General features: G+C 41.6%; 1 protein-coding gene across 10 annotated transcripts in view; it reads left to right on the forward strand.

Annotated features, from left to right (window-relative positions):
- Window positions 1-22470, forward strand: part of ETV1 (ETS variant transcription factor 1) — a 75722-nt gene that overhangs the window by 34864 nt on the left and 18388 nt on the right. For 9 of the 10 annotated variants that reach the window (XR_006279383.1, XM_038393340.2, XM_043509236.1 and 6 more), the window contains 3 exons: window positions 3060-3189; window positions 4818-5006; window positions 9739-9986. Coding sequence is in view for 9 of the 10 variants with exons in the window: in XM_038393340.2 (XP_038249268.1) it covers window positions 3060-3189; window positions 4818-5006; window positions 9739-9986 (567 nt within the window). In the remaining variant the exon portion in view is untranslated. The remainder of the gene's footprint in view (window positions 1-3059; window positions 3190-4817; window positions 5007-9738; window positions 9987-22470) is intronic. The other variant, XM_038393344.2, reaches the window with a different exon arrangement.

A 22470-nucleotide genomic window follows, 5' to 3' on the forward strand; every position in this document is an offset into this window, starting at 1 on the left:
GCACCGACTCCATGTGGGAAGGTAAAGCAAATTGCACAAAATGAATGTGCTGCTTTCACTTGTGCTTGTGCCAGTGAGCTGGGAAACTGCCTGTTAGCAGACGTTCAGGCTCTCAGCACTGTGATGAAATACCCAATCCGTTCTGCATGCAGGGCTGCGGTGTGGGAGTCTCTCTACTCCCGTTATTTAAAAATAAATAAGGGAAGTCATTTTTCATAACAGATTAACTCTGAGGAAGCAGTAAAGTTAAAAAGAGAAAATAGAGCGGCGTGTGGCCTTTGTGCGACTATACAATCATTGGCTTTTAAAATAAAAAATCTGTTGCATTCATAGGTTAACTTGCCATAGATTCAAATCAGAACAAGTCACAGATTTAAGGTAAGAGCCAGAGATACTGGGCCTGTCAGAGGTGGAACACAGTCTCTGTGGCCAGGACAAACAGGATATGTCTACATTGCAATTAGACACCTGTGGCTAGTCCGTGCCAGCTGACTCAGGCTCGCAGAGTAGATGTTTGGGCAAGCTGAGCTGCAGCCTGAGCTCTGGTCCCCTCCCAGCTTGCGGGGTCCTAGAGCCTGGGCTCCAGCAAAAGCTCGAACATCTATACCTCACTTAAACTGCCCCACAGCCCAAGTCCTGTGAGCCAGAGTTAGCTGGCATAGGTTAGCCATGGGTTTTAATTGCAGTATAATTTGCACCCTGTCCTTAACTTGGGTTAGCAACAAGGGTTAAAATAGTGGTAAAGACACAGCAACGCAGCTTTTAACTTGGGTTTGCAGCTAGATTTATATAGGGAAACCTGAGGTTGAACTCAAGCTACTGACTTGAGTTAAAAGCCATGTTACTGTGTCCTCCCTGCTATTTTAACCTGAATTAGCTAACATGGGCTAGCTAACCTGAGTTGCGAACACCCTTTTTTTGTGGTGAAGACATACATGGAGTCTGAACCTATATGCTGACTCTTGTTGGCTGGATAGGTGGTTGTAGGAGTTGGCACACAGATGTCTTTTCAACTGAAGATCTGATCCTGCTCTCACATGGGTGTAAATTCAGATGTAACTCTGTTGAAGTGAATGGAATTACATCAGTTTCTTTTTGTGTAAATAACTGAGAGAAGAGTCAAGCCTTAAGAGGGAGAGAAAGTTGTATTTAAAGAAATATTGAGTTTCTTGTTATTGTTTTTTTCATTTAAGACAGATTTGTCCAAGCTCTGTGATAGATTGGGGAGAATTGGCAACTAATCAGGAGCTCTGGGGCCACAACTAATTTGCATATACATTTACATAAAGGACTAGATCTTGCTCATCTAATCATACATGGAATCTCATTTCCTCCAACTCCTCACCTGATTAATGAGAGTTAGATTTGGCCCCAAATCCTTTGGTTAAAAGTAAATGTACATAACTGTTGTACTTACATCATAGAAATTGTGGTTAAAGTACAGTACACCAGCAATAAAATCCTGTAGGATGTCAGCATTGTTCTACCCCGCAATGACAGGGTAAGCCTGACCATGGACCACATTTTGACCTCTCATTTAAATTTTGGCGCCTTAATTGAAGAGGTCCATTCAGACTTTCCCTTGGTTTTCCTCCAGTGCACGTTCACTTTTAAGAAGACTGCATGATCTGTTGCAATATATATTATTTTAGGAAAAAGTATATGCGTGTGCACATGCTCAACAAACCCTCCCCCGCCCGCACGCACACACATATTTTGCAGCTAGCACATGTCAAACTATCACTTTTCAGATTACATGCAAGTGAAGGAATGATGTAAAGCCTAAGGGTACATAATAATGCTCTGATGCTGCACTGACATTTGCTAACGTGGACCCTGGAATGTGGGGGGAGTCCCTCAGAAGTCACTGAAACTCCCCAGAAGTACAGGGTTGTAGGAGGATCCCAATGTGATACAGGTGTCGAAAGCTAAAATTTCAACAGGATGTTCTGGTGATATCATCGACCACAAGAGTTAAGATGAAAGGTTTTAGGCATGCTAACAGAGTCCAGCGATGGAATTGTAGCCTTGCTGTGTATTGGACTGTATTTTAAAAATATTTTTTTTAAAAATTGTCTTTTAGGACTGCTCTTCTCTAATATTTGTGTACTCCCATGGCCCTATTCTGTTGCCCCTTATTGGATTAGCAAAAGGGGTTGAGGTAATTCTGAGCTGTCAATGTAGATGCAGATGAGCATCTTTTACCTCGTTTTGGATAAGGTGGACCTTGAACTACAGAAAAGGTTGAGGTTAACTAGCTAGCCCTATCCTGACTTTGACCTCTTTGCCCAGTTTAGATAAACCTGTGCTTCTCATTCGTATTCCATTTCTGTCCCATCCCTTCCTCTTGGTGCCTTTGAATACACTGGGTAAAATCCTGGCCCCATTAAAGTCAGTGGCAAAATTCCCATTGTCTTCAGCTGGGCCAGGATTTCAGCTAATAAATCTTTTAGTGAAATATATAAGGCTTTTTTATTGTGTACGTTTCTGACATTACTTTGTTATTATAACATCAACTGTTAAGCCTGTAATTTGCTAATTTTGTAAATTTTATTACAAGTTTTCACATATTTTGTGAAACCAAAAAAATTAGAGGTCCTGTATTTGTGGCTCATACATGAGAAATTAATTTTGCAGTAATAGGTGTGTTACTCTTTAAAGTGAACTACTATGCCTTTACAGCTGAAAGCTACCACGCTAATATTACTTAGAAGCATTTTGTGCCTGGGAAGTATTTTGCCTCTGACAACATTTACAGTAGCTAAGCCAAATATAAGTGGGCTGTTATTTTCCTGCTAGCGAGATGGGAGCCTGGCCATCATTCTGTTAAACAATAAAAGTGCTAATAGCCAATGCAAAGGATCTCTGGTGTCTATTTCTCAATTTGACACCCAAAGAAATGCCTGAAATGTTCATTTCTTCCACTGTGTCTATTATTACAGTCATTTAATTAATTGTGTTTCATTAGCAGCATCTAACTTGCTTGATAATGCACACTGTTTAATACCATGCTTGGTTTCTAACTCCATGTTTTTGTTGTTGTTTTTTCTCCTTTCCAGTGGCTTTTCATGGTCTCCCAGTGAAAATCAAGAAAGAACCCCATAGTCCATGTTCGGAACTTGGCTCTGCTTGTAGTCAAGAACAGCCATTCAAGTTCAGTTATGGGGAAAAGTGCCTGTACAATGTCAGGTAAAGCAACAAGGAGTACTTTTATAGTAGCTTCAGTGAGGACTGCAGATTTAAATGAGGACCGATTAAAGAAAATAAAACCAAAATAAAGATGTTGTTGTAAAAGTTACCTCTTCAGCAGATAACAGACTCATGAGATAATGCATTTAGCTGAAGATTGATGGAACTGTTTACAGTCCTATCAAGCACTTAATCATTTTAAAGCAATAATTTTCATTGAAATACTCGTGGTTGCACTTCTCCTCTGGATGTAGCCATAGTTTAAAAAATGGGGGAGGAAGTCTTATTTACTGCGAGCTGTGATGAAAGTACTTTTAAAATGCATTATGCACTTTAGGCTGAGAGAGAGCTCCTGGTAACAGGCGAGAGATTGGCAGGTCTGAGCAACGCTTTAGGTATTTGACGACTTTTGCAGATGATATACATGTGCATTCATGGACAATTACAGTATAAAAATAGTATTTTATTAGGCTTTGCAGATACTTTTATATTTTCAGAAGGAAGCGGTCTCCCTCTGATAATCAGGATAGACAGTAAATGTTTTAATTATTTTAGGAGATAAAAATGGAGTTTGATATCATTGCATTCTTTATGGATGTTATTTTGGTTCACATTTTTGTCTTCCTTTTCTCCTCAAATGTTAGCAGTTGCTGGGTGTCTTATTGATGTTTTAGTCTATTTGGGAATCTTTAACCCAGTCAGCACAGAATTTTTGTTCACATAAGTACACTACCATTATAGGTATCAGCAAAACCACCTAGATCTGCCTCTTCATGTGACAGACAGGGCACCCCTGTTGCAAACATGATAAAACTCAGTCAGAGAGGAATGATATTGGGGATTTCTGCTTTACTTACCAAGGTGACCCTTGTCACCTATTAGGTACCCTATTAGACCCCCTTATTGTTTTAGCCCCCACAGATTCGTACTCGTGTGCTCTAACGTTGAGCAGGCAAGTAATTCCACTAACTTTAGCAAGACTACCAGTGGTCTTGATTCAGGAAAGCACTTATGCATGGGCTTAACTCTAAGCACCTGCATTAGTCCTTTCTTGAATAGGAATGGACTTGTGTACATGCGTTAGTGTTTTCCAGAATCAGGAAACATGTGAATAATGTTAAGCACACTCATAAGTGTTTGCAGGATCAGTGCTTCAGTTTTGAGAGAGGAAAAAGTCCGTCAGTGGAGGCTGCTAACATCTGCGTGTGGGTAGATAAACTAACAGAGCTGTATTTTTCTGGGTCAGATTCCTTTTCTCCAGTTGCATTCTTTATTGTCTCACTCTGAGGTCTGTGCAGACTACTGGAAAGCAGGGCAGGCTCTTTCTACTCTGGTCCAGCTGTCTGTGCTTTGAAATTTTCTTTGCGCCTGTCTCCTGTTAGTGTCTCACTGTAACACCAAATCCTCACTGTAGCCCCCACAGAGGCAAAGAACATGACCTCCATATGTAACTGCTAGCTAACTTTTCTGTGTGCTTATCCATGTACAGAAAAGAGAACTTCCCCAGAACTCCCCCTGGTCCCCTCAGAATAAAAGGAAGATGAATAGGATAATGTTTCTGTGGTACTACATTTTATTTGCAGAGAAATTAACTTTTCGCCTTCCCCCCCGCCCCATTCTGCTGTTAGTGCCTATGACCAGAAGCCACAAGTTGGAATGAGGCCCTCTAACCCACCAACGCCATCGAGCACTCCAGTGTCACCGCTGCACCATGCATCCCCAAACTCAGCTCAGACTCCTAAACCCGACCGGGCTTTCCCTACTCACCTCCCTCCATCCCAGTCCATTCAAGACAACAGCTTCCCTATGGATCACAGGTAAAAAAAAACCAGAAAACCAATATCCTAATAACCACAATAAAAGATATTGGGTTGGTCCCTTGGCATTGATAGTTAAGGCTGTGGTCTGATTCTGCTACCCCTCCTTGGGCTGAGTAGTACTTGACTCTGTAGCTATTCCCATTGAAATGAGTGGGACCAAGATACTAGTCAGTAATGGCTAAGAGTGGCAGAAGCATCCTCCGTAATTGCATTTCTATAACTCCTTTACAGGGGACTGTCAGCCTGAGACTTTAGCTGTGGAAGCTCAGATTGGCAACTACAGTGTATCAGGGCCTGTTTCTGTCACCTTTACTTTCTGCCTTTACTTACCATGAGTGGTACCATACTCCTCAAGTAATTCCACTGAAGCCAATAGGACTACCTGAGGAGTGAGGTACTACCTGGCATGAACCAGGGTTTCAGAATCTGGCCCCATGCTAACAAACAAGTATATAAGATTGTCTAATACACATCTGAATAGAAGGATGGGTATCTTCTGGAGTTGCTGTCAGAGAGTGTAATGTCACTTTGCATACTTTTCCCTGAAAGGGTGAGTATTATTTTTTGAGAGCTTTTTGAAATACAACAGCTTATAAAAAGGAAATTAAGCTGCCAAAATAAACCATGTTCAAACAATATTAAACTGAATAAAACTCACAAGAGCTAAAAAATCCAGAATTAAAACTGAAACTGTGCCCTTAAGTAACCCTGTTCTGTTTTGCTGTTTTAGAGGTCTCCCGACAATGGATGATCTTTCTTAGCTCACTCCCCTGTGCCTCAGTTTTGCAACACATATGCTCAGGATGGAGTTTCTTATTTTTGCAACTGTCAGTTTACCTGCCTGTATGCGAGTTAAGTAAGATCTTAACCTTATTATTTGAACATGGTTTTGTTTGTTAAATAGTGTGTATACCCATAAATACACACATGTGCAGAGTGACACATTAGTGCTTCAAAAATATATTAAAAAAACCAATCCATGTTCAAATAAAATTAAGATCTTACTTGCTCATAGAGCATATGGGTTCAGATTCACCCCTGCTATGCCAGGAAATGCAGTTTGTATGTTCCTGCACCAGCAAGCACTGCTGTATGCAGGGGTCCCTTGCCTCATTTCCAGGGAGAGATGGTGGTGTTTCCATTTCTGCTACCTATTTTGGGTTCTGCTGGGGAAACTTTAAGTTCTGCCTGAGACTGTATGAGCCTCACTGGCAGGAGATGGAGTAAGGAGGCACTGAATCAACACATTCAGTTGCCTTAACCAAGATCCTGCCCCATCCTTCTTGACCTGTGTTGGAACTGTGCAGGCCTCAAGAGAGGGCAGATTGTGGTTTTGATTGCAGGACATCGGACAAGTGTATTTCTGGAAGTACACCAAACTCAGATGGCTGAGCAGGTTTGGCTGAAATTCTCTAAACATTAAATTGCTTTATTCAGAGAGCAAGATGGACTATTTCAGATTAACAGGTTTTTGTTTGGGAGCAACTGAAAAGGAAGATCATAGCGGAAGCTGTATTTCAGCCTTAACATATACATTTGGCTCACATATACCTTTTCTCCAGTGTGTATAGTTTCTCATGACACTTAGCTTTATAATAGGTTTGTCACATGATGTTTTCATTATATTACCATATGGTTTGATGCACGCCCTCCTAAGGACATTTTGCATTATGCTTCCCTTCAGTGAAGGAATAACTAGTGAACAACCTTTTAGCAAGGCCCCAAGTAATAAACTCAAAGAGTAAGGCTAATGTTGTGTGGCTAAAAATTCCATTCTTCTTTATTTCCAAAGAATGGTACATTTTGCTGTGGAAGGTATTTTTTCCTTTCTGTTTTTAATCCTGAATTTGTTTCATGTTCTCCTCCCACCATTCCTTGCTTCCCTTTCTGAACTCAGTGGTGTGTACGCAGATCTTGTAAATATTTTTGTGAGAAGCATATGGAAAGGTCTGGACTGCAGGATGATCTATTGCATTCTGCACAGGTCTGGTAGGAGAGAGGCAGGCTTCCTTTATAAGTGTATTCAAAAAATACTGTTGTTTTAAACAAATCAGTTCTATGGTTGAATATGATTATATGTATCTATATAAAATATGTGTACATTTCTCTGGACCATACATTCTGTGGCTTAGGATAACAGCAGCCTCAAGAACATGCAGCTTCATACAAGGCATGAGTGTATGGGGGACAAATAGTCCTAACAAGTACCAAAAGGAATCAAATTCACTTGTATAAACAAATGGCTTGATTCCATACAAAGCTTCCAGTACAACAAGTATTATTAACTTCCTTTGAGGCTTTGCAAGTGAGCCTGTTTCTTATTTTAACTTCAAGTTGCAATTTTCTGATTCACTCCTTGACAGTTCTTAATGATAATTTCTGCTTCTTTTTTTGGCTAATGAAAAAAGGAAGAGAGGGGAAATGAATGCAGTGCCAGTCAGCCTGACTATTTCATAATATGTTTGAGTTTCTAAGTTTATTTTGAGCAGGTGTAGGTGGAATTGCAAAGCCTAATGTTATGGTCTACCACTCCAGAGTGGAATATTAATGTTTTTAAACTAATTAAAGTTCAGTCTCTATTGCTGTCTTATTCTTCAGTTGTTTCTACACATGACAGTAAATATTTGGGTTCATGGGAGTGTTTTGATGAAAGTTGAATAGATTTTAAAATTTGTGTTTGAAATATGTACTTCATAAGATTTATATTAAAGAATTTATTGACCTAATGATCAAATTCTACTCTCCTTCTCCAGCCAATTTTCTCAAAGCGAGCATCTGATTTTACTTGCAGGAAGCGCGTCAGTTCACTCCCAAAGTACAAGAAACTGAAAAATCATTGGTTCCTGGTCGTGTATATTTTGACAGAGGGAAACTTCCGTCTCTCTCTTGAAGATGGTTGTGTTAAATAACATCTTGTCTTACTCTTTTAGGGTGTGTCCACAGTTGGAGGTGGAGGTGTGATTCTCAGCTCAGGAAGACAATTGTGTGCTTGCTCTGATCAAGCTAGTGTGCTAACAATAGTGTGGCCACAACAATGCAAGCAGCAGTAGGGGCTAGCCACACCCTGTATATACCTAGGGTGTTTGATGGGCAGGGATTTGGGGCAGCTAGTCCCTCCCCATCTTGTGCTGCCATGGCTACATTTTATTTTTAGTGCTTTAACTCAGTCAGAGCAGGGGTGAATATGTCTCCTCGAGCTGGAAATCGCACCCCCATTTCCAAGTATAGACATACCTTTGGTTGAGGGATGGCAGGACAAACAAACAGTTTACTTCAAAAATATTCCAGTTACTGTTATGTGGATCAGCACAGAGGCAATAGGTCCCAACTCCACCACGGTTGTTCAAAACCAAGCCACCTGGGGCTGGCTGATCTCTTCCCTTTATGGGGGGGTGGGGAAGCCATGTGAAAATGTATAATTCACCAGGGAAGCATGCCATTGAGCCTCTCTTTTCTCATACCTCTGAACATTCAGAAGCCCAGCTGTTCAAATTCAGCACACATAGTTGGGGCTCTGAAGTTTTGTGGGGGGAAACATGCCAGAGCTCGGGGAGGGGAGAGCATGGACCATGCTCCTTTCTATTCTGGTGCATTACATGGAGCACTAACTCCCCTCCATAGCTTCCACTTCTCTTGGAGAGGAAGACTGTGTACAAATGGTTGGGGGAGCAGTGAACTCTTATGAGCCCCTTGTTTCGATGACAGCAGTATGAGTAGAAGGCCATCCGTGGGGCTGTGTTTTTTTTGTTTGTTTGTTTGTTTGTTTTTGGGGTTTTTTTGCTGTTGTCTCCCAATAAATCTGTTATGTCTGTGGGATTTGCAAGGTGCACCCTTCCTTTTTCCAGAGGGGTGAGAACTCCTCCCCACTGAGACAGGAATGTGACACCAAGTCTGCAAGGTGAAGCTCCCATGGTTTTTTCACCATGAGGAGACAATTGAGGCTTTTTAACTTTGTGGAATGATGCCCAGATCTTACCACTGATATCTTTATTTGTTTGGAGATGGCATCTGTAAGCAAACAGATACAACTCTCTATTCTTTCATAAGACCTGATTCGCTAAGGTGCCTTTATGCCACGCTGGCAGCACACAGGGGCCACCCCCATGAGAGTGTCCTTGTGCAGGCCTGCCCCCTCCCTCAGCATGTGGAGAGCTGGTGTAAGGCACGGTCCCTGTTGGAATAGCAGAGGAAGTGTGTATCTTTTTAGACTGTAATCCTTCTGGGACATGGATTGTCTTTAGTCTTTTTATACAATGCCTAGCACAATGGAGCTCAGATCCTGACTGGGGCATTTGGGAAGTACCATAATATAAATATTTACTTCTAATAAAATGATAGGGCTATTCTCTGCTTTCCATGTTCTTTGGGGGCCTTGGGAAGCAGAGTATAACTGAGAGTATCCCTTGGCGGCTCTAATTTATGCTGGAAATAGGCGGGACCATAAACAGCCCCAGCGTATGGACAATGTAAAGGCAGTTGAAACCCATCTTTCTCCCTCTGAATTCCTGTCCCATTTTTAGGAACAGAGTAACTGAGAATTGGGCTCAGAAAATTTGAACTCTTTTTTTTTTATTTTTTTCTTAATTCCATCTTTTGTTGATTAAGGATAAAAATTTTAAAATTATACCTGGTTTGGGGTTTTGGTTTGTTTATTTACCATCTTGTCTCTTGAGTTACCAAGTCACTCTACCTTTGCACTTTTGAGTGACTTCTCTCATTTGTGTCATAGATTTCGCCGCCAGCTCTCCGAACCCTGCAATTCTTTCCCGCCTTTGCCTGCAATGTCAAGGGAAGGACGCCCAATATACCAACGCCAGATGTCTGAGCCAAACATCCCTTTCCCACCTCAAGGTTTTAAGCAGGAGTACCATGATCCAGTCTACGAACACAACGCCATGGTTGGCAATGCAGCCAATCAAAATTTCCCCCCTCCTCTGATGATCAAACAGGAACCTAGAGATTTTGCATATGATTCAGGTAGGTAAGACTTTTTTCTTTAGTTCTGTGGGGAAAATAATAAAGCCTAACAAGGGCTAGGCCAAATGGTCTTTATTCTCAGTGATGTTTAGATGCATCTGAATTCAGACTTGCTTTTTGAAGGATTTTAAATCCTTTTCGTTCATTTAGGCTTGGAAAAGTAGCCTCTTTGGATAATAACGCTGATAAAGCAGTGTGATGAACCGTGCACTGCAATTGCCTTCTCATGTTTGGTCTGTAAAGGACTTCAGTTTATAGAGCTATCTAGAAATCAAATATGAAAGACAGAGGAGAAACTGATGTTTTTAAATTTAGGTGGGTTACCTCTGACGGGTTTTGTTTGTGATATGCTATATATATATACACTTTCAAAAATGGCCTCTAAATTTGTGCTCACAATTTTATGAGCACATTCATTTTTGTCTGCCAAGAATAGGGGCCTGATTCTCCTGCTACTTATGCTCCTTTATATCAGGAGTAACTCCATTGAAGTCCAATGGGGTTTACACTACTGTAAAACCAGTGAGCGATACGAATTAGGCAAATCAGTGCTGACTTCTCAATTTGTGTGTAAACTGTTGTGTTTTGTGGAAGCAAATAACCTGTGGATGCCAATTTGCTGATGTAGAAGATAAATTGTTATTAATCATGTTTATTCCAGTAGTGCCTAGGGATCAACCACAAATGGGGCCCCATTGTTCCAGGCATGGGATATAGTAGCAGTCTGTCACTGCCTCAGAGTGAAAGTTGAAAGTTTTACAGTTGAAATCAGTGGTTCCCAAACTTTTTCTGTCTTGCCTCTCCCTAACCCATAATGCAACCTGTCCGTGCCCACCCTGAGAGCTGCGGTCAGGAGCCGTGGCCTGGAGGTAAACCACAGCCCAGGCCAGGGTTGGGAGCTGGGCCCAGGAGCGGGGCCATGGCCAGGAGTGGAGCTGGGGCTGCTGTCGGGAGCAGGGTTGGGAGTGGAGCCGGGGCGGGGCCAGAAAGGAACGAAACTGGGGGCAGAGCGGGGCTGGGTGGCGCTCCCGTCCCACCCCTCAATAGGGGCTGGCCTGGGTCCTGCTGCGCCCCTCCCCAGATGTTCCTCCATATATCCCCTAAGGGAGTGCACCCCACAGTTTGACGGTTCGGGGACCACTGGTCTAAATAGACAAGACTAACACTGGGTGGGGAAGGGGTAGAAAACACAAGCAAAGTGAATAATGTGAAGACATCATGCTAGTGCCAGGATTATTTTGGTTTTTGAGGGGTGGGTGGGTTGGGGTTTATTTAGGAAGGGATTCGCTGAACTGAAAGACAAGAGAAGGGACTGGTGAGGAGGACAGCAGGTACAAAGCGGAGATGGGGAGGAAGGTATAAGGGACAAGTGTGGAGAAACTGTGGGATGTGTGGAGAAACTGGGATGAGGCAGTTGGGGGCTAGAGCAAACAGTCAACTAGCACAGGTAGAGACACTCTGAACTGCAAAGGATCAGATCCAGAGCTGAACTTCTCCATAATTGGGGGGTTGCTGAGATCCCTGGTTTTGGTTCTGATGTACCTCTGTTCTTATCAGAGCAGCGAGAGAGACTGTCGGCACAGTCAACATGGCCATGGATAATAGAGGACTTCACAAGTCTCTTACAATCTTCTAAAGCACTGTTATTCATCTTACTAAATTAAAGGGTTAAAGAAAGGCTCTCTTGTATGCATGCTTCATACTCGGCAAGGGAAAGGGATCTTCTTATTGCATACTGTTACTTTAAATCTGAGGCAGTGTTAATTTTCATTTCTGTTCCAAATTTTCTTTTTAGAGATGAAAAGTGAAATTTAATCTGAAAGAAGTGCATTTTTTTACCTCTCTCTTTTTTTCACTGCCAGTGACAGAAATGTTCCATTTTAGAGTAATGACATTCAAGCAAAGTTGTTGTTTCATTTGTAGATGAATAATTAGAATTTTTAAAAATGTAATAGCTGTGTAACCAGTGGTCATGAAAAATTAATCTCTTGGTATCAGAAAGTATTTTATTGGCCTTAGAATCACTGCATTTAAGTTGACACATCTGTACACTCCATAAATTGCAGTCAACAACTGTGGTCTGTTGATATTTTGTCTTGCTGCCATCTGTTCTCTAGAAACCATCATTTTCCCATCTTTGCTAAGAGTACATTAAATAACCCCTTAGGAAACATAATGTATTTGTCACTGAATCATTGATTTCATTTTTCACCTATGGATGTTGAGGGGAACAAATGCCATAGTGGAAAATCTTTTTTGCATGATATTTCCTTGCAGCTTAAATAAGAATACTGAAACATATTTAAAAAGTTCATTGCAATTCACTGAAGATGTTCCTTTTGGGATGTTTTTAAAGGAGCCTCATAAAAGTTCATTGCTTTTGTGTACTATACTTTTATACATTGTGGAAATCTGGTGAATGAAAAGCATTATTATGGAATGATTATAACTCTATTAAAACATGACATTAATTATGACATGGGAAATGGCAGACCAATTAGTTGTAATTATAATTGCAGGTATGCAATTTCTATTGCAGAATGTTTGAGATAATGGAAAGAGAGAGAAAAAAAAGAAAAATGTCAACAGAGCAGAAGCTCTTTACCACCACCACCCCCGTTCTCCTCTCCCCCTGCTCCTCCTCCTCTTGGAAAATACAGTTTCTCGTATATGTTGAATTGCAGCAGAAAATTAAGTCTAAATCTTCTGGCTGTCACTTAATAGATGTATATAATATTGTACATTTTACACAGCACCTTTTAACTCAAAGGGTAAGACCCTTAGCTGGTATAAGTTGTCATGGCTCTGTTGAAGTCAAAGGAGCTATGAAAATTTTGTTATGACAGTTTACATTCGCTGATACTCTGCCCCAATGTGCTTTAGAAGCTGGATGTGTGTGTGTGTGTGTGTGTGTGTGTGTGTGTGTGTGTATGGGCATCTCAGTGGGTTCTGCTGTGTGCTTGTCACTTTTTAAAACCAAGCATGTATATAAGTACTCAAATATAGATGGAGGAGTCTAGCAGCCGATGTACGTTTTTTGAAAATCTTGGCCTAATTTTTTCTAGGTAGTTTCCATCAGGGCATGACCCTGTTCTTATCTTATGAAATATGACAACTGCATAGCCTAAGTGGTATACCAGGAGGTACACTGAATATGACCACAATTGTGCCTATGTATGTGTGCAGTATTAAATATCTGCTTTTAAAATGATTCCTTTTACAATTCCAAAATAATATAAATTTCACCTTCTACTCTCAGTGAATTATTCAAAGGAAACAAATAAGTATGAGCACGGTTCATTCTGTCATGCTGCCTGCTATGCTGATGCCATACAAAGTGTATTCTTATTAAGGTTGCCTGACACTTACCCTTATAAGACAATGTTTTTATTTCTCCATAGCTTTGCCAAACTTTAACTGTTTGTGTTGCAATTTTCAATACCGGTGTCTTCCTCAGGCTGAATGTTTCAGCTAAAATAGCTGAAATTTTCAGCTAAAACAGTTCCACCATTTTTGAGAGAGAAAGCTAGTGAAAAACACATTGTTTTGGCCATATTTAAAAAAAAATCTGGCAATCTTTTATTTGAAAAGCTCTAGTGCTTCCATGCTGTGGAGCAGGGAGTTTCAATTTGACAAGGGTGGCCATTTAGTCACGGATGTGCCTTTGCCATCATGTGAAAATATGCCCAAAGCTGGCCACGTTATAAGCTTTTGAAAAACCACAGTTTATATCTCAATGGAGACATCTTAGATTTTAGCACTTAAATTCCCCAAAGATTTTGTTAGCACTGGGCATGCAGCAACCTGGAGCAACCCTGCACTTGCAGCGCTGGGCTTCTGTTGGCCAGATTGGGTGCAAGTACTGGAACTGAGAGCAGGGAACCTATCTCTCATGTGCTCTCAATGACTCCTTTGGGCCCAGGCAGTGTGGAGGAGGAAGCTGTCTGATTCATACACAGAGGGGATAAGAGCTGGAACTGCAAAGTGTGTGTGATCGGGAGGAGGCAGAGAATAGGACTAGATGACCTCCTGAGGTCCCTTCCAACTCTGATATACTATGAATCTATGAATAGGATAGGGAGATGATTGGGATAAGGAAGCAGTAAGAGACAGGTACTGGGATGTGGAGTGGGGATGGATTGGGTGGGCTAGGGGACTGGGACTAGATGTCCAAGTCAAGGGCAGTGACTGGGTCTGGAAGCCTGAGGGAGACTGGGACTGGCTGAGCAAAGAGATGGGGAGTGAGAACCAATGGGTTGAGGCAAAGAGGTGAGAGGAGTAGAGGAGACAGATCTGATGAGGCTGTAGGGGAGAACAGGGAATGGCTGAGCAAAGAACTGCAACAAGGAGCCATAGAGAGGCAGAGATTGGATGAGTATCCTGGAGAGGTAGATTGGGACTGGGAGCCAACGGGGACAGGAAGTGGGGTTGTGGGTGGCGGGGAACTGGAAGTCATTGTAGGGGAGAGAGATGGATTGGATGAGTGTCTGGGGAAGGGAGGGAATGGAACTGGGATGAGAAGTTTGAGGATTGGAGATTTAGACTGGCTAGATGAGGAGAATGGGATTGAGACAAAGAGCCAGTGGTTGGTCAGAGATAGGAATGGGATAGGGACAGGGTGGAGGTAGCAGGGCAGAAGGGGCAACCTTAATTCTGACATATCCTAACTTTTTGAGTGCTTGACTTTACAACCTTAATGTTCTTTTAACTTAGTTTTTTGTGCCAGGCTATCGTGTTACATGTGTGTGTTTAAAGATAGAACGGGAACAAAATAAAACCTTTTAGACACCCTCCCCATCCCCCCAAATAATGTTTAAGTGTCATTGTCATTTTTAAAAGACTTAGGTCAATGTGAGTGAAACAAAAAAGATTCCTTCCCATGCTTTGTTCAGCATTTGTGGGCATCACTGGGGGAGGGGAGAGGGTGGTGACATTGTTTAAATTTGGAGGTCTGCTGAGCCACACTGGTAGAGATGCTGAATTAAATTTTGAAGCAAAATGTATTTGTTGGGGGTTTATTTTATTTGCCTAGGTTTTTTTTAACTTATTTGGGGAAGAAATAATAATTTTATGTGTTTCTACTGTGTGGTTGTTTTTTAAATTGGGTTAGATTTTGGTCTGTGAACACTTTGGAGATGAAGACAGAAGCGAAGGAGAGAAATCCAGTTGTCAATCTAAGCCAGTGGAGGATTGTTCCCTATAAGATATTCTCGAGACGTTGCTTTGTGCAGACTAGTTTTTAAGTGACTCAACTGTTGGGATTTCTACTACTTCCCTAAATTATTTTGTTGATTTCCATCAATAATCATCTAAATTTACAGATAGGTGAAGTAAAAAAAGTGCTATTGGAGCACTTATTAGACTTTGATTTGAGGATATTTACTGTGTATATTCTGACGTGATGTTGGCAGTTTGTGTTTTAATGGTTTTAAAGCTTTAACTTTTTGAATCTTAAGTATTTTGAATCTTAATGGTAGTAAATGTTGTTTACTGTCATTAAATAATTTATTGTCTGACACCCTCCCACCCCCCATCTCCATTGCCACACCCCACCTTCATATTTTCCCACTAAGTGAAAATTTAAATGGATAAAAATCGGGGAAAAATGTTTAAAAATAAATATTGATACTATCCATCAAAATTATAAAAATATAAAAATTGAATTCTGCCAAGCCTAACTATGTAAGTGTTAAATATTATTACTACTGTTGTTTTTATTCCCTTAGGAGATTATTCCATAGTCTAACAGACTTCACAATTTCTTAATAATGGGCTTAAATTTTCTTTTGATCAATTTCATTCCATTGCTCCAAGTTATACCTCCTTGAATCATACTAAACAATTCCTAGATATTAACATACCACCTCTAAATCTTTGTAGGCAGTTTGCATGTATTCTCCTAGTCTGTCTGGTTGTTGAAATCTTGTTTTGTAAATCCTCTAGCTCTTAATCCTGCTTTTCCTCAAATATGCTGTGATTTCCCTTCTTCTGTTATTATGCTGCTCACAACTCTGTGCAATATTTTCTGCATAGTCTCACCAGTGTTCCATAAAGTGGAACTAATACTTTCCTAAAATGTGATGTAATGCTTCTAAATGTGCAGTTCAAAATTATGTCCTTTTTAATCATCGTACTGTTGTGCAACAACATATATAATTTTCAGTTCACTATCATGGCTCCGGGTGAAAAGCTGGCCTTGGTGGAGTTTTGCCACCAGGATTTCACCCAATATATGTTCTAGCATTTCCAGTGTCTTCCTGGAATACATAACCATGGTTAAAATACCTGACACTCTTGCTTCAGGAGCTTGTCTTTGCTGTGTTGCTTAAGTAAATGAGCTTGGGTTTCATTCTCCTGGTTAAATGCTCTGTGTAGAACTTGTTCCTAAAACAATGAGTGCACATATCCTCAGTCGGATGTGTACAACAGTGGAAAATAATATGATGACCTAATTGAGGTGCAGGAAATACTTGGACTTGTTGAGAGGTCATTGTTAAAGCAGCAGATTTACTGTCTCACTTGCTTTCTGGGTAGCTATTTCCTTCTAAATATTTGCTATTTCTGTCTTTGAAAAGCTAGGAGCTAATCTTACTAAGTTATTCCTACTCTTTCTTCATAAAATAAAGTAAATCTCAGCAACCTATTTCTCTCCTGTGTACAGCAAAATATCAAATGTGTATTTTTTCATTTCAAAGCAGACAACAAAAATCTAAAAAGTTGTCCTCTGGCTGCTGTTTTTCAAAGAAATGGATAAATATCCTCTAAATCTACAGTTACAGTAAGTGGCACTGGCTAATGATTTGATTTGAGAATTGAGAGTACAGTCTGGATTTACTCTTTGTGCATTAACGCAGGTCAGATGGACACAGGCTGCATTTTAAATCAGTAATGGAAGGCTGAAGCCTGTCTTAAACCAATCACATCAGCCTTACCCAAGACCAATTGATCCCTTGGGGCTGAACCCTGTGAGCGCAGCTTTTATATGAATGGACTCTGTACAGCCTGAAGTTTCATTCATAAAATGGATGCTGAAGGGGGAAAAAAAACAAACCCTGGAATGTTCATTTATATAAAACTAAAGAGTGTAGTGTTCCATCAGCTGCTGCTTTTGCCAGTTGACTTGAAGTAATGATTAATGCTCATTGGCCCTGCCTGCATGTAACCTGACACCATTTATGGCCTTGGTGTGTTTCTAATGTATAGTGAATGAGAAGGCTACATTCTCAAATCAGAAACATAAACAGGAACTGGTTGGTCTGAATTCCATTCAAATATGTCACTTCAGCCATGCAGTGTTTGTCCAACTTAGATTTTACAGGCAGGGAACCAGGCGGGGGAGAAAAAGCAACACAGACATTTTTTGCAGTAAGCTCACAAAAAAAAAAAAAAGAGAGAGAAAAAATCCGTTTTGCTTTTTCGTTGAATTTAAAGGGAAATTTGTGCTTAAACTCAAAACAAATTTTGAAGTTAATGAAAGTGATGGAAATGAATATCTGATTTTAAAATAGCCTTCAAAGACCAGATCTATGTGGAATTTAAATTCCGATTTTAATATCGGAGCCTTTGTTTTCTGTTCTGATGTATAAAGTTACATGTTGCCCTGGCAGACTGTTGTCTTAAAAATGTATTTTCAGAGACCAGATGTCATGATGTTGTCATAGTGAAGCCCCATTTCACTATAGAAACCAAAGTTGGTGCATTTCAGAGGGGAAAGGAATATGTTTATTTAGAAAAAAGAAAAGGAGTACTTGCGGCACCTTAGAGACTAACACATTTATTTTAGCATAAGTTTTCGTGAGCTACAGCTCACTTCATCGGATGTATTCAGTGGAAAATACAGTGGGGAGATTTATATACACAGAGAACATGAAACAATGGGTGTTACCATACTCACTGTAAGGAGAGTGATCACTTAAGATGAGCTATTACCAGAAAGAGAGCGGGGGAGGGCGAAAAAGAAAACCTTTTGTAGTGATAATCAAGGTGGGCCATTTCCAGCAGTTGACAAGAATGTCTGAGGAACGGTGGGGGGTGGGGAAATAACATGGGGAAATAGTTTTACTTTGTGTAATGACCCATCCACTCCCAGTCTCTATTCAAGCCTAAGTTAATTGTATCCAGTTTGCAAATTAATTCCAATTCAGCAGTCTCTCACGAAAGCTTATGCTCAAATAAATTTGTTAGTCTCTAAGGTGCCACAAGTACTCCTTTTCTTTTTGCGAATACAGACTAACACGGCTGCTACTCTGAAACCTGTTTATTTAGAGTTTGTTTTTTTAACTATTTTTGCTTAGGTGTAAACTACTTGGACTAAATCTGATTCTAGCTGGTAGGTTTATGTCAGGGATTATAGATAGGAATTAATCTTGCCATGGTTACCTTTTAGGAAGATTTTTGTGTGTGTCATAACAGTGTTTCTGTAATACTGGGATGCAGGTGAAAAATAATGAATAATTCAAATGTGGAGCCTTGGAAAATGAAGGAGAAATGAGCCTTTCTTTGAGCCTTCCTCAAACAGGATCCTGTAAGCTCTGCACGCAGATTTAAGTCTTGCTATCCCAGCTCCTATTCATAGCACCATGGTGGCACCCTGCAAACACTTGCCTGTGCACTTAGCTTTGTGCATGAGAGTAGTCCCATTGAATGCTATGGGGTTGTGCACAGGTGTTTGCAGGATCAGAATATAAGAGAGATCCCTGGACAGATAAGCTACAGATTGGGGCGGGAAGGGGGAGCTTACTCCGCTATTACCACCTGTCTAATGAAGAATGAAAAAAGTATTCATTATGTTTTCCACTTGGTGTGTCTTCATTGTCCAGAAAACTAAATTGCATTATAAACAATATTGTAACCGTGAGTCACCATAAATTCTGAAATTAGATTTTTTTGGTGGAGCAAATACAGTACTTATTTGATACATAACAATGCTACTAGAAATGCAGAGGCTCTCATTTAACAAAATTACTTTGTTCTCTTGTGCAATATTTTTGCCCAAGCCAAACAATATTGGGTTGAAGCGCTGTAGTAGAATTGTCAGATGAAAGCAATCTATGTAATTTTAAATGAAGATTTTAGAGAGAACATCAGGCATTTGTCTGAACTGCAACATGTCTACATTTTGGGTTGAATCCTGGCCCCATTCAAAGCTGTAACAAATCCCACAGTAAGTAAGATGTTAGCAACTGATCCTCAAACAGATCTGTGTGCAAGGATCTTTACTGCTGGGCAGCAAGAGTTGGGGTCCACATGTGTATATCTGTTTGCAGAATCTGTCCCTTAAACAGCATTCTGGAAGTGCTGTCCATCTGATGAGATGTAACACTGAAGCCCTACACACTTGTGGTATGTGAAAGTCCCAAAAAGCAAGAGGTGATGTAGCTGTATTGCAGCTGGAATCGTTGCATTCTGCCTACCAAGGTGGATAAAAGTAAAAAAAATTGGATTTTTTTAATTTAAATTGGATTTTTTTGACAAAATGCTTTTTGAGGAAAAAACCTATGTAAAGATAGTTTTAATTAAGATACAGTATAGCTCAAAGATATCTCATCATGGCATAGGGATTATAAATTTTAATTCTATAATATGAAACAATATATTCAAGTAATGTTTATGAAAAGTTTTGTAAATGAGTTCCAATAGTTCATGGATTAGGGATCCAATGTTATGGGGTTCCACAGGTTTCTGTATAGATTATTTAGGTTAATCTTTCGATCTAGCCAATGGAGACTCAGAGCTCAGTCTAGAACATGGGTCGGCAACCTATGGCACGCATGCCAAAGACGGCACACCAGCCGATTTTTAATGGCACGCTGCTCCCTGCCGGGTCCCAGCTGCCAGCCCCGCTCAGCACCCACTGCCAAACCCAAGCCGGGACCCCGACAGGCAGCAGCATGCCATTAAAAATCCTGCCCACCCCGGTCCGCTCTTCTCCACCCCTGTTCCTCCCCCCCCCCCGGCAGGGGGCCAGGGTGAAGCAGCTTGGTCCTGCTGGCTGCTGCTGCAGGGCAAGCAAGCTCCCCCATCTCCCCGCTGTGCTGCGTGCCTGCTCGTCCTCCTCTCCCTTCCTGCCACCAATCAGCTGATGGCCCTTGCGAGGGAGGGGGAGAAGTGGAGCCATAGCGCTCTCATGCTCCAGGGAGGAGACAGAGAAGAAGTGGGGACGGGGCCTTGGGGAAGGAGGGTGGAATCAGGGCATACCCCCTCCAGCCCCCTGCCATGAGGTGCTCTGGGCAGGGGTCTGGGAGCACCCCAACCCCCACCACCAGCCCTCTGCCCTGATCCCTGCACCCCTCACACACACCCCAGCCTTCTCCCCTGATCTCTGCACCCCCACACACCCCAGCCCTCTGCCCTGACCCCTGCATCCCCCCACGACCCCAGCCCTGACTCCAGCACCCCCCACACATACCCAGTCCCCACACTCCATCCCCTGACTCCTGCACCCTTCTCACACATCCTCTGCCCTGACTCCTGCACCCTCACACACTCCCAGCCCTCTGCTATGACTCCTTCACCCCCCACGACCCCAGCCTTGACTCCAGCACCCCCCACACATACCCATCTCCCCCATGCCCTGACTGCTGCATCCTCCTCACACACTCCCAGCCCCCTGCCCTGACTCATGCACCCCCACACATACCCAGCCTCCCCACACCCCGTGCCCTGACTCTTACACCCCCCGCATTCCCACCCCCACTGTGAGCACCAAACGGGAGCTCCTGCACCCTCCCCCCCACATTCCTACCTGCACCCCTCACACCAAATGGGAGCTGCCCAGGTAAGCACTCCACACACAAAACCTCCTGCCCCAACCCTGAGCCTCCTCCCTCATTCTAGCTCCCGGCCAGACCCTACACCCCAACCCTCAGTCCTGTGCTCAGTGCACTCCCACCCTCAGCTCAGTGCAGAGAGAGAGGAAGAGAATGGGCTAGAACCAGGGAGAAGGTAGGTACCCCACTCTATGTGGGCAGGGCTGGGATCCCAGACGGGCAGTGGGCTGACTGGGGCTGGCAGCCAGGACCCTGGCTGGCAGGAGCCGGCGGACTGAACCCCAGACGGGCAGCAGGCTCAGCCCACTGCTGCTCTGGGGTCCCAGCTGTCGGCCCCACGGCCCACTGCTGGTCTGGGGTTCTGGCTGCCAGCCCTTTGCCAGCCGGGGTCCCGGCCACAAGCCCCACTCAGCCTGCTGCTGGCCTAGGTGAACAGAACCCCAGCCCGGCAGTGGGCTGAGCGGGCCGGCGGCATAAGATCAGCATTTTAATTTAATTTTAAATGAAGCTTCTTAAACATTTTGAAAACCTTGTTTACTCTACATATGACAAAGTTTAGTTATATAATATATACACTTATAGAGAAACTTTCTAAAAAATGTTAAAATGTATTACTGGCAGGCGAAACCTTAAATTAAAGTGAATAAATGAAAATTCGGCACACCACTGCTGAAAGATTGCCGACCCCCAGACTAGAAGATACTATCAGAGATGCTTAGTTTTGCAGTTCTCAAAATATGGATTTGTGTCTCCAGAGGTAACATGCTTGTTAACAGCAAAAATGTTTTTAAACACATAAATAATATATAGAGATGAGAAATAACAGACCTCAACTCCATTGTCCCTTTGCAAATTTGTGTACAGAGAGTCAATGCCTTACCTCTCTAAAAGTGCAAAGTTTCAAAAAGTTCAATGAATAGAAGTTTGTTGGGGGCGTAGTAGATCTGTTCAAGGAGAAGAAGTCTGGAGATAAATGTGAGACGCGAGGGACATATGTTTGTTTTGTTAAAATATTATGTTTGCTGTTGGAGAAAAAAAATCCAGAATACTTAACTTTGTTGTTTTAGTTAAATAAAACAATTTAAATGTCTGTCTGGTGATGTTCTCCTTCTTATACAGCGTGGCAAGAAAATCCTCCACATATTAATGATTAACCTGTTGAATTGGAGATAGTTCATCTCCCAATGACTTCATAAATGTCTACTTCAATTACCTTTGGTAAATGAAATAACCAAACACCCATTCATTTTCTGATATAGCTGTAAAATGAATCTGAAAAATTTTCCAAATAAATCACTGTTTAAAAATGTATAGTGTGTACCTTCTAAAAATGAAACCTACATCTAGCTCTGAGTTGTGAAGAATATGTGTTAAGGTTATAACAACCAACAAAAATGCACTTTTATGTAGAAAATCATTATTAAATTGAGTCTTCCTGACTAGTGATTTAAATCAAATCCACCCTGCTGCCTATCTAAAAATTCCCCTTGTGGTTTCAGCTGATTACTGTATTCTTCTTCGCCTCACACTCTAAACTGTTGGGTTAAGTTGCTATATTAAACAGATGTTACTTTCCATCCTGGAGCTGGCTGCATTTTAGTGGTCGATGTAATGACCCTGGTGCATAGGCAATATATTAATTTAAATTTTAAGTGTTCCTGGTTCAGTAGAGATGATAAATGCTATATACATATACTGTACATTATTATTTTATT

Source organism: Dermochelys coriacea, chromosome 2, assembly GCF_009764565.3.
Source record: "Dermochelys coriacea isolate rDerCor1 chromosome 2, rDerCor1.pri.v4, whole genome shotgun sequence".
Taxonomy (NCBI): domain Eukaryota; kingdom Metazoa; phylum Chordata; order Testudines; family Dermochelyidae; genus Dermochelys; species Dermochelys coriacea.